This window comes from Hypomesus transpacificus, chromosome 14, assembly GCF_021917145.1.
Source record: "Hypomesus transpacificus isolate Combined female chromosome 14, fHypTra1, whole genome shotgun sequence".
NCBI lineage: Eukaryota > Metazoa > Chordata > Actinopteri > Osmeriformes > Osmeridae > Hypomesus > Hypomesus transpacificus.
In genome coordinates, this window is record NC_061073.1 from 10,167,353 (window position 1) to 10,179,829 (window position 12,477).

Consider the following 12,477-nt stretch of genomic DNA (forward strand, 5'->3'; position numbering starts at 1 on the left):
ATCAGACCTTTATTCCATGAAATCGTTGGAAACGTATGAGTGTGTTAGTAAATATCGTGTTGTATGTAGATGTATTCTATTTATTTTAAAATTAGACGTAAAAGACATATCAATAGTTTTTATTTTATTCACAATCACAGGCACAATTATGATAACAAACGGGGGCCTTACATCGAAAACAAGAGCTTACCCTCTGATTTGCTAAGAGAAACTACGTACGCGTCTTCTGAACATGCAACCAGAGAATGTCTAATAAAGAATGTCTTATACGGGCTCTGATGCAACCTCTATGAAACAATACTGACTGCCCACAAAATATTAATGTTATCATTATTAAAATAATGATAATCCTATATTATTATAGTCATAGTAATATCTCCCACGATAATAACAGTTGTTAGTTGTTGGACCAATATTGTCAATATCGTTGCATTAAAGAGTGGTTGAAATGTTGTTTAAGTAGCAGGGTTCAACTCCCCATGTAGGTGCTGTAGGAGAACCGACTCAGAAGCAGAGGTAGGTGCAATATTTGGTTGGGATTTCTTATGGTGAAAATGATCTATGAAACAAAAAGGCACATCAATATTCAATACTTTCACACCGATACCAAGTATTCCTCAGCCAGTCTCAGTTTTCCTTCGGTAACATAACTTAGGCTACCTCAACATAGGGGTAGAAGGAAGTTTGGTCTAGCGCCTTCCAATAATGGCCGGTCTCAAAGCGCATTTTGTACATGCCAGGAGTGAGAGCATCGCTGGTGATGAGTCCAGGACAGCGACCATCTTCATCCGTTGTTCTGCAACGGTTGAACTTATTACCGTCCGTCCAAATGAGCTGGAAAGACTATGACAGCTATTGGCTAATAAAACAATATTTTCACTGAATGTGGAATAATGTGCTTTGTGCTCCCTTTCCTAACCATAGTCACAGGCATAATCATAATGGCCGGGTTTTCCAGATTCGGTGAGAAAAACCCTCTTAAAACGTTCCTAAGAAGCGCTTAGCGTTAAGAGCTTCTTACCGAATCTGGGAAACCCGGCCAATATAAATAAATAAATCGGTCCCAACTCTCAGTAGGCTGCACAACACTATACCATGCACACATTTAAATGTAGAATGAGGCTGTTTTACCCTACTGTGATGAGGTTCCAAATGAACAAGTTTGAGTCCAGTCGATGCAGACTGAGGGGCATTCTGACGGCAGGTAAACCGTCCCCTGTGTTCAACACGTGAGTGGTCAGAGGGCTACTGTCCTGTCCGGACATGAAAGTTTACTGTGGAGAAAAAATGCCAGGTAATGTCATCGTTCTCATTTACATAACTGTTTAAAAGCAACGTTTTATAACCTTACACACCTCAAAGGTCGGTTGGAGAGGTTGAATTACATTTTTTAATTATGTCACCCCAAATTAATGAATGCATACTATACTGACACAAAATCATCTGTAACGAAACAATAAACCCCCCAAAATCGAAACTCTCTTTTTACAACCTACGGCTTAATTTGAAGGCATGGTTAAATGTTGAGAACAAAAATATCTTTGTAATCTTAAACATGGAAAATAAAAGTAAAGTGTTTTTTACCTCAATGTTTTATCTCTTCTGAAAACTTGGCTTGGCTACCCTTCAACTGGTCCGACAAAAAAGGTGAAGTGACGGGGGTTCCCTAGTGGAAGTCACTCAGGGTCCCTTACAGAAGTAAACAAACCATCAGGATCAAAGGTTGAGCCGTCTCAAAAACAGCTTACCAGCGGTACACAGTAACCCCGGGGTTAATAAAAGTTAGCTCTGCTTGCTGCAGTGTTCATCACAGATGACCAACTTTATCCAGAAGCAGATACAATCCACCGATAAGCCTTCTGAAAATCAGACAGCTCAGATTTGGCATAGCTGTCATTAAGGATTCTGTAGTGTAAATAAACAACATTTCTCAGTTGGGCTAATTGTTAACGATGCTCAACACACCCCCGGGTTAAATATTTAATGCAACTGTTATACTGTCAGTCCCCATCACCGATTAATTGTTATCGTGACCTATGATTTATAAGAGATGAAAACACTTGTTTGTTTTATGAAAAATACCTTTAATACAGTCACAATGTTATAGATTACATTCAGCATTGAATACAAACACAAAATAACAAGCAGAAAAGGTGTCTGCGAGCAAATTAACATCTTAAAACACGAAGCAATCAGGAACAGACGGTTTGACTTGAAGAAATATTACATGTCAATTTAGTTTACTGTTAAGTGAATAACCAATCATATTCTTTTTCATTTAAACTATTATTTTGGGATTTCACAGATTCTCTTGTTGACAGTATAAAGACAGGAAGCATACAATATTTTATTTTTTAACTACCAATTTCAGCTTTGGAATATACCACAGTACGTTGATATCAATTCTATTTACAAAGAATATTCATATTTTTGTGATATGGTGGTGAGGTGACGCCTACAGACTTATAATCAACAGGAATATTAGTCTCTCTGTCAACGATGGACGAGATATGGTTAGTTGACATGTAAGAATAAACACCTATCTCATACGTATGGAGGTGACTGGGACCAGGAGGGTTGCATTTTACAAAGCCAACTCTCATAATCATAATTAATTTCCCCAGTCAAGTAAACACAATGAATCAGCAAAGCCATAAACCCTCACACACGCCCGGGGTAGCTAACAGGGGCTTGAACTCAACGGCGTCTGATGGTGCCAAACACAGCTGGCCACACGGCATCCGGCCTGCTGGTGATGCAGTTGGAGATAACACAGTCCCAACAGCGGTTTCCCACAGACAGGCCTGATCAGTGTAGACTTGACAAGCACAATGCGAGGGTACAATAGAAACGTCAATGTATTTACTGCAAGAGGACTCTTGAGGATATTGTGTGATGAATATGACTCTGTCTAATCAGTCTCTGTGGCAGTGGATGGATCCCTCCTGTTTTATAGTGATTTGGCAAACATTACACAAATGCTTTTTACATTTCGTGCCCAACAACATAATGAGTCTCTACAACTATTATGATGAAAAAATAAATATTAAAATCATGTACAGAGTGTGTGTGTCTGTGTGACAAGTTATAGTATCAGTTTTCCCTTTGTAATGTCAATTGTATTTTACATTGCTCAGAGTCCACGGTAACTGTGGAAATATTTAGCAAAGAAGCTATGTACAATACGCTTCGCAAGAAAGAGAGCAGCTGTCTCTTGTTGGTGTAGAACGAAGACGGGCCCTTCAGTACATGTTCTCTACGACCGAGGAATGCCACCTCTCTTTGCTGCTCTCTGTTTTTGGTGAGTCTGGTGAGGCGGTTGGAAATGAATAAATATTAAATGAACACATTAATATTATTCTTCAGGACTGTTGGCAACCAACACAAACATGAAATCAGATTTACAGAAGGTGTGTGTACAGCTGGGTGTGGACTCGTCATGTATAGAATGAGTTTGTATAGCGTCTTATGAACTGTTACTACAGTACTGTGCTGTATCTGATAGTCTTGTGAACTGTTACTACAGTACTGTGATGTATCTGATAGTCTTATGAACTGTTACTACAGTACTGTGCTGTATCTGATAGTCTTGTGAACTGTTACTACAGTACTGTGATGTATCTGATAGTCTTGTGAACTGTTACTACAGTACTGTGCTGTATCTGATAGTCTTGTGAACTGTTACTACAGTACTGTGATGTACCTGATAGGCGCTCCTCACATATCTCCCTCCAGGTCTGAGTGATGATTACCTATCTGAGAAAACAGATTGAGAAGAAAAATCAAACTTGCCCTGATGGGAAATGAAGTCTCTACACAATCAGGATATTTCCATCAACAACGTAAATGTAATCAATCGTCCATCTGTGGCAACTGCAGTGATCTCTTACAAAGAGAGTTGACAGTCACAAACGGCATGGGACTTTTTCTGCAGAACACTAGACTAGGATGTTTAGATGAGAGCCCACAGATGGTTTTTGAATCCCTTGAAATCTTCCTTCCTCTCTCTCTAGAAACAGAGAGAGTGAAAGGGAGATAAACAATAGCTTGATTATTTACTATCTGTCTCTCTATAAAGACAGAGAGAACGAGATACGATGAAGACCTTGACATCTCACTTCCTCTTTCCAGAAACAGAGAGAGAGGGAGAGACAGATCAAGGACTGCACCTTGTGTTCTCTGCTAACACTTGCATTGTCTCCACCCCCCCCACCCCTTCCCTCGCTGTAACCAGAGGAACAATAGAACTGCCGGAACAAAGCCACCTCAGCCCACACACCGTGACATCCCATAATGAACAGAGGTTACGCTGGAGGAGGCAGTGATGGTGTCAGGCAGGTAGGGGCACCCTGCGGGGTAATTAGAGGTTGTTACGCTCCCTGGGAGCTGAGGGCGGTATGGAGTCCAAGCCCTCCGAACCCAGCGAAGGAACAATGCTTGCTAATCAGTTTTCACTCTGTCCCTGTTTGTTCAGTTGGAATAATGGACGGGGATTTGTGTGTTAAGTGCGAGTCGATTGCATACATTTTACATTATGTAAGTGCGTTGTTAACCACGGCTGAGGCAGTGAAGGGCTGCAGAGTTGGAGGGTCCAGCAGGTGGCAGTAGAGGCACACAGACGCCTACCCTGTGGTGGTGGAGGTGGTCGTCATCACTGGCCTCTCCTGGCTCTGGGCTCTCTCTCTGTCTGTGGAGGCGGAGGCGGAGGGGGAGGGGGGGAGAGTCCTCCAGGCTGCTGACTGAACCACGGTATGGAGAATCTGACATACTGCCCTCCCTGGTCGGAGGGGAGTCTGGAGGACACACACACACAGACACACAAAGACACACACACACACGCACACGCACACACACACACACATAAAGTACCAGACACACACACACACACAGTACCAGACACACACACACAGTACCACACACACATACGCAGAATGTGAACAAGCTAACAATGCAGCAAATCCTCATCCATGCAGTACTGAATAGCCTGTTTTGAACAAAGCAACATTCCCCTTTTGACTGCACTGACTTTAACAAAGCAACATTCCCCTTTTGACTGCACTGACTTTAACAAAGCAACATTCCCCTTTTGACTGCACTGACTTTGTTAACATCACCCAATAGGCTGCAACTTTTTCTCTTATCACTGAGGCAAGATGTCCTAGTTGATAGCAGATATAATCACTAACAGGCCTAACATTCTCAACAATAATCTGGTGGCAAACATATTTTCTCTCCTTGCATCGATGAACAGCAGTTTTTGCCATCACATACAGTTGTTATCAGCCAAGAGCCAGTGTGTGTGTGCATCTGTGTGTGTGTCTGTGTGTGTGTCTGTGTGTGTATCTGTGTGTGTGTGTGTGTCTGTGTGTGCGGTACGAACAACAATATCCACAGGAGAATCCTGATAAGCAACCAATAAAGAGCTAGTATCTCAGAGCCAATCACCATCCCTCGCTACCTGCGTGGTCCTTCCTCTGCTTGTCCATCTTGTCCACGCTGTCCAGCAGCCCGTCGATCTGCACCTTGATCTGGGTCAAGTCCCTCTTTATCGCCAGCAGCTCCGCCATCTTCACTGGACCCAGGCAGGAAGTCAGACAGGAAACATGAAATGAGAGAGGATATAGGAGGAACTTAGACAGGATACAGGAGGAAATGAGAGAAATATGAAGGAAGCACAGGTCAGCAGGACCTAACCTCCTCAGCCTACAACCTGCTCAGCCTACAACCTGCTCAGCCTACAACCTGCTCAGCCTACAACATCGTCAGCCTACAACCTGCTCAGCCTACAACCTGCTCAGCCTACAACCTGCTCAGCCTACAACCTGCTCAGCCTACAACCTGCTCAGCCTACAGCCTGCTCAGTCTACAGCCTGCTCAGTCTACAACCTGCTCAGTCTACAACCTGCTCAGTCTACAGCCTGCTCAGTCTACAACCTGCTCAGTCTACAACCTGCTCAGTCTACAACCTGCTCAGCCTACAACATCGTCAGCCTACAACCTGCTCAGCCTACAACCTGCTCAGCCTACAACCTGCTCAGCCTACAACCTGCTCAGTCTACAGCCTGCTCAGCCTACAACCTGCTCAGTCAACAACCTCCTCAGTCTACAACCTGCTCAGTCTACAACCTGCTCAGCCTACAACCTGCTCAGCCTACAACATGCTCAGTCTACAACCTGCTCAGCCTACAACCTGCTCAGTCAACAACCTCCTCAGTCTACAACCTGCTCAGTCTACAACCTGCTCAGCCTACAACCTGCTCAGCCAACAACCTGCTCAGCCTACAACATGCTCAGCCAACAACCTGCTTAGCCAACAAGACACACACTTATCTGGTGAGCCACCAGGGCACCCCAGATCTTCCCAAACCTAAACGGTGAGAGAAAGATGGAGGGATTACACAGGAAACAAGAGATCAGGACAAGTCAGGAGGAAGGAGAGAGATGGAGGGACGGATTGGGGTGAGAGAGAGAGGGAGGGATTACAGAGGAAGAAGATAGAGAGAGGGAGGGATTACAGAGGAAAAAGAGAGAGAGAGACGAATGGAGTGATGGCGATGAGAGAGATGGAGGGAGAGAGGAGAGGAGGCAGGACAACAGAAGCCTCCTGGATTACATCTAGTCTAGCACATCTCTTCAGTGAGTCCAGACACGTTTTAGCGCTGCATTCTGTTTTAGCTGCCATGTTAGGATGTTCCTCCTCAAGTAAATTACCATTGTTTCTTTTCTCACCGTTAAGTTAATGGTACACGTTCACACCATCACCAAGCACTGAGAATGACCCTGAAACTCTGTACCGTTAGACGCTTTCCTGATGACCTCTGCAGCTACAAAGGCAATCTAATTTCCCTCTGATGGGCTGGCAGTAAAAGCTATTAAGGCTTGTAATAAACTAGTATAAACAATTCTTATTTGTTATGCACTATTAACTTGGTATAATTGCAGCCCCTGATAGGCTCTACTGAGCTGTAGAGAGACAAAGCCTGAGGTGGAGAGGCTGTTAATGACGAGCCCATCTGGAGCCTGTCTCTGGAGCCTGAAGCTGCCCTGCTCCCCATGAACACAAGCCATGACACATGCTCCAACACTCATGCATACCGTGCGTACACCACACCAAGTGTGAGGTGTGTGGTGTCTGTGTGGTGTGTGTGTGGTGTGCGTGTGCGTGAGGTGTGTGGTGTGTGTGGTGTGTGTATGGTGTGTGTGTGGTGTGTGTGTGCGTGAGGTGTGTGGTGTGTGTGGTGTGTGTAGTGTGTATCTGGTGTGTGTGTGGTGTGTGTGTGGTGTGTGTGAGGTGTGTGTGTGGTGTGTGTGTGCATGAGGTGTGTGGGGTGTGTGGTGTGTGAGGTGTGTGTGTGTCCTCACACTTGGCCTTGCTGGAGGAGCCCGTCCTGTTCCTGCTCTGGGGCCGGTCTCTGGAGCGATGCAGAGCTGAGGATGGGGGGGGGGTGCGGGCACGCTTCACCGGGCTGGGCCTCACCATCATGGAGGCTGGGACTCTCTGGTACTCAAACACCCTGCAGGGAGACAGGCTAGCAGTCAGACAGGCTGGCAGTCAGACAGGCTGGCAGTCAGACAGGCTAGTAATCAGACAGGCTGGCAGTCAGACAGGCTGGCAGTCAGACAGGCTGGTAGTCAGACAGGCTGGCAGTCAGACAGGCTGGCAGTCAGACAGGCTAGTAATCAGACAGGCTGGCAGTCAGACAGGCTGGCAGTCAGACAGGCTGGTAGTCAGACAGGCTGGCAGTCAGACAGGCTGGTAATCAGACAGGCTAGCAGTCAGACAGGCTGGCAGTCAGACAGGCTAGTAATCAGACAGGCTGGCAGTCAGACAGGCTGGCAGTCAGACAGGCTGGTAGTCAGACAGGCTGGTAGTCAGACAGGCTGGCAGTCAGACATGCTGGCAGTCAGACAGGCTGGTAATCAGACAGGCTGGCACTCAGACAGGCTAGTAATCAGACAGGCTGGCAGTCAGACAGCCTGGCAGTCAGACAGGCTGGCAGTCAGACAGGCTGGTAGTCAGACAGGCTGGCAGTCAGACAGGCTGGCAGTCAGACAGGCTGGCAGTCAGACAGGCTGGCAGTCAGACAGGCTGTTAGTCAGACAGGCTGGCAGTCAGACAGGCTGGTAGTCAGACAGGCTGGTAGTCAGACAGGCTGGTAGTCAGACAGGCTGGTAGTCAGACAGGCTGGCACCCTGGGTTTAACAAGCAGACATCAAGCAAACACACCATGGCTCAGATCCAGTGTCTCTCCTGAAGACAGAGGCCTGGTCTTTAAACTATCAGGAAAAAAGGACACTGCCTCTGGCACCATAAGTGTCTGCAGCCCTGAGAGTCACAGCCACCTGAGAGTCACAGTGACCTGAGAGTCACAGCGACCTGAGGGTCACAGCGACCTGAGGGTCACAGCGACCTGAGGGTCACAGCGACCTGAGAGTCACAGCGACCTGACCGTCACAGCGACCTGAGAGTCACAGCGACCTGACCGTCACAGCGACCTGAGAGTCACAGCGACCTGAGAGTCACAGCGACCTGAGGGTCACAGCGACCTGAGGGTCACAGCGACCTGAGGGTCACAGCGACCTGAGGGTCACAGCGACCTGAGAGTCACAGCGACCTGACAGTCACAGCGACCTGAGAGTCACAGCGACCTGAGGGTCACAGCGACCTGAGGGTCACAGCGACCTGAGGGTCACAGCGACCTGAGGGTCACAACAACCTTTCACTAAATGGTTGGGTCACTATCATCCATATAATGATTACTCAACAGAGTCAAATGACTCTTCTGTTGAAACTCAGCGCCTCAAACCAAGTTTCTCATAAAAAGTTATTTATGCCAATCAACTCAGATTTCCTTAATAGAAATCTTACTTTAACCTATTTGAGAACAAGTAATCTCATACACTGAACTAAGAGTACTGTATTTCTTGTGTTGTATATACTATGTGGTTACCCTTTCTCTCTCTTTCTCCCTCTCTCTCATTCCCCACCCCCTCTTTCTCTCTCTCTCTCTCTCCTTCTCCCTCCCTCTCCCGCTCTCTCTCCTGAGTGGAGGAGAGGATCAGTCGTACTGCAGTCCAAAAGCCATTCATCTTTCTAAGTGCAGGCTTCCCTTTTGACAGTGCTGCCTCTGTATGCGTGTGTGTGTGTGTGTGCGTGTGTGTGTGCGTGTGTGTGTGTTTGTGTGTGTGTGTGTGTGTGCGTGTGTGTGTGTGTGTGTGCGCGTGTGTGTGTGTGTGTTTGTGTGTGTGTGTGTGTGTGTGCGTGTGTGTGTGTGTGTGTTTGTGTGTGTGTGTGTGTGTGCGCGTGTGTGTGCAGATGTGCGACAACCCCAGTCTGCACGTGCTTAGTTCTACATGTATCTCACACTAGGATGCTGAGAGTGAACACTGCGTTCTAGATGGTTCTGAGATAGAAGGAGACACATCTACCCCCTCACAGGACCACTCTATCTCCTGTCTCATCGCCGCTGTCGTCCAGCTCTCCCCAGACAGACCACGACCCAGCAACACAGCAGCTGCACCAAACAGTGTCCTTACACAATCTATAACACAATCTATCAAGAAACTGAGTTACATAAGAGCAACATTGTGGAGTTGTAATTCACTACATTATGCATGAGGCCCATCCTAAGGGAAAGAAGACCAATCTGTCTACGCTTCATGTTCTGTTTGTGGAGGGGTGGGGAGGGGGTGTGGAGGGGTGGGGAGAAACACACAAATATGAAGCAGGTGGCAAAAAGAAAACTTAAAGGAGGAAGATGAATAGAGACGGAGCTGGAAATAGTTGGTCACCAGCGTGTTTGGAAGCTTGAATGAGCCTTTTCTTCTGACTGTACTGTAAGTTAATTACAGCTTCAAACTGCCAAACTGTCTGATCTGAGATCAGACTTCCCGGCTTTCTTTCTCTCTTTACTTACTGTGTTTTTGGACAGTCTGTGTGCGTGTGGGTGTGTGTTTGTGGCTGTGCATGTGTGGGTGTGTGTGTGTGTCTGATGATGGAATGGTGGGAGGGGGGGGGGTTCAAGATGGAGAATAAATTAAGCCCAAACAGAAGTCTACAGAAGAGGGGAAATGAGTTCAGACCAAAAACAAGTAAAAACTAGTTTGAACAAGTCTCTGCTGTTGGGCCGGCAGGGTGGACACAGGCAGGGTGGACACAGGCAGGGTGGACACAGGCAGGGTGGACATAGGCAGGGTGGACACAGGCAGGGTGGACACAGGCAGGGTGGAGACAGGCAGGGTGGACATAGGCAGGGTGGACACAGGCAGGGTGGAGACAGGCAGGGTGGACACAGGCAGGGTGGAGACAGGCAGGGTGGAGACAGGCAGGGTGGAGACAGGCAGGGTGGACACAGGCAGGGTGGACACAGGCAGGGTGGACACAGGCAGGGTGGAGACAGGCAGGGTGGACACAGGCAGGGTGGACACAGGCAGGGCAGGCACAGGCAAGGTGGACACAGGCAGGGTGAACACAGGCAGGGCAGGCACAGGCAGGGTGGACACAGGCAGGGTGGACACAGGCAGGGTGGAGACAGGCAGGGTGGACACAGGCAGGGTGGACACAGGCAGGGTGGAGACAGGCAGGGTGGACATAGGCAGGGTGGACACAGGCAGGGTGGAGACAGGCAGGGTGGACACAGGCAGGGTGGAGACAGGCAGGGTGGAGACAGGCAGGGTGGAGACAGGCAGGGTGGACACAGGCAGGGTGGACACAGGCAGGGTGGAGACAGGCAGGGTGGACACAGGCAGGGTGGACACAGGCAGGGCAGGCACAGGCAAGGTGGACACAGGCAGGGTGAACACAGGCAGGGCAGGCACAGGCAGGGTGGACACAGGCAGGGTGGAGACAGGCAGGGTGGAGACAGGCAGGGTGGACACAGGCAGGGTGGACACAGGCAGGGCAGGCACAGGCAGGGTGGACACAGGCAGGGTGGACACAGGCAGGGTGGACACAGGCAGGACACAGACATCCAGTAACATGAACTCAGCAGGGAGATTTCTACATTTCAGCTCTTCTGAAAAACAGAACATGCCAAAGGCCATGCTGAGCTGACTAAGGAAAGTCTGAATCCTGATGTTTATTGTACATGTGAATTATACAGTGACAAAGCAAAGTCTATGAAGGACAGTGTGTTACTTTACCACCACTGTACCTTGGTAAGCTTTTAATCCGCACCCAAGCAGATAACTGCCAATAAATATTTACACATCTGACACGGCCTCAACTGACACGCAGGCTGAAGGAGAAACCCTCCGAGGCTTAGGCTGTCGTCTCATTTCCTACAGACACACAGTTTATGAGCAAGTCTGGAACACAGATAGGGACTTGGTGCTCTGTCATTCCTGATGTGAAAAACGTGTGAGTGTGTTTGTGTGTGTGTCAGTGACAGAGACAAAAGAAGAAACCGTTTGTGTGGAAAAGTGTCTTAAATGTCTAATTCCGTCATTGGGCCTAGTATTTAACGTTCTAACCCAGTCTGAACGTGTAATGCAGTCTAATCCAAATGTAATGTTTGGAAGGCGTCCTCGTTTTAGGGACACTGGGATTCTATGGCAAAAAACGATCTGATGGTTTTTGTCCAGATCCTAACCCAGCCAAATCTACTGCTGGAGGGGAGGGGGGGTGCCAAGCTCCTGAAACATGGTTCCACGATTAACCTGGAGAGGTGCTGAAGGCTGTGTAAAGACCACATGTGACGGTCTCTGAACAATCTGAGCAATACAGTACTTTTCACAGAAACTGTCGGTGGACCCTGTCGAGCGGGATACAATGGCCACTGATTGTGAAGCAGATGCTCTTAAAGGGCCAGCGGCCCACTTTATTAGCCTCCTCCACAGAGATCCAGAGAAGCTCCCACTCTGGGGGCTGCATGGAGGGAGAAGGGAGGCTGGCCTCACTCTGGGGGCTGCATGAAGGGAGAAGAGAGGCTGGCCTCACTCTGGGGGCTGCATGGAGGGAGAAGACAGGCTGGCCTCACTCTGGGGGCTGCATGGAGGTAGAAGACAGGCTGGCCTCACTCTGGGGGCTGCATGGAGGGAGCAGGGAGGCTGGCCTCACTCTGGGGGCTGCATGGAGGGAGAAGGGAGGCTGGCCTCACTCTGGGGGCTGCATGGAGGGAGAAGAGAGGCTGGCCTCACTCTGGGGGCTGCATGGAGGGAGAAGAGAGGCTGGCCTCACTCTGGGGGCTGCATGGAGGGAGCAGGGAGGCTGGCCTCACTCTGGGGGCTGCATGGAGGGAGAAGGGAGGCTGGCCTCACTCTGGGGGCTGCATGGAGGGAGAAGAGAGGCTGGCCTCACTCTGGGGGCTGCATGGAGGGAGAAGGGAGGCTGGCCTCACTCTGGGGGCTGCATGGAGGGAGCAGGGAGGCTGGCCTCACTCTGGGGGCTGCATGGAGGGAGAAGGGAGGCTGGCCTCACTCTGGGGGCTGCATGGAGGGAGAAGGGAGGCTGGCCTCACTCTGGGGGCTGCATGGAGG

The 12,477-nt window shown here is 48.8% G+C and overlaps 1 protein-coding gene across 2 annotated transcripts; it reads right to left on the bottom strand.

Annotated features, from left to right (window-relative positions):
* Positions 1-146: 146 nt before the first annotated feature.
* Positions 147-7,507, bottom strand: LOC124476739 (5-hydroxyisourate hydrolase-like). Of its 2 annotated transcripts, XM_047034055.1 has the most exons (8): positions 7,363-7,507; positions 5,459-5,572; positions 4,627-4,793; positions 3,704-3,756; positions 1,585-3,307; positions 1,132-1,274; positions 661-796; positions 147-559 (listed from the first exon to the last, which is right to left on the bottom strand). In XM_047034055.1, the coding sequence occupies exons 6-8, from the start codon at positions 1,263-1,265 to the stop codon at positions 470-472; spliced, it is 360 nt and encodes a 119-aa protein (XP_046890011.1). In that variant the 5' UTR covers positions 1,266-1,274; positions 1,585-3,307; positions 3,704-3,756; positions 4,627-4,793; positions 5,459-5,572; positions 7,363-7,507; the 3' UTR covers positions 147-469. The 2 variants fall into 2 exon arrangements, with proteins under 2 accessions (XP_046890011.1, XP_046890012.1); XM_047034056.1 differs by lacking the exons at positions 4,627-4,793; positions 5,459-5,572; positions 7,363-7,507 and adding an exon at positions 4,525-4,585.
* Between the last annotated feature and the right edge of the window lie 4,970 nt (positions 7,508-12,477).

Coding starts and splice junctions, on each gene's coding strand:
- LOC124476739 (XM_047034055.1), bottom strand. CDS start 1,265: ATGTCCGGACAGGACAGTAGCCCTCTGACCACTCACGTGTTGAACACA. Junction 797..1,131: donor TGGAACCTCATCACAGTAGG/GTAAAACAGCCT, acceptor CAACCGTTGCAG/AACAACGGATGAAGATGGTC. Junction 560..660: donor CCTTCTACCCCTATGTTGAG/GTAGCCTAAGTT, acceptor TTTGTTTCATAG/ATCATTTTCACCATAAGAAA.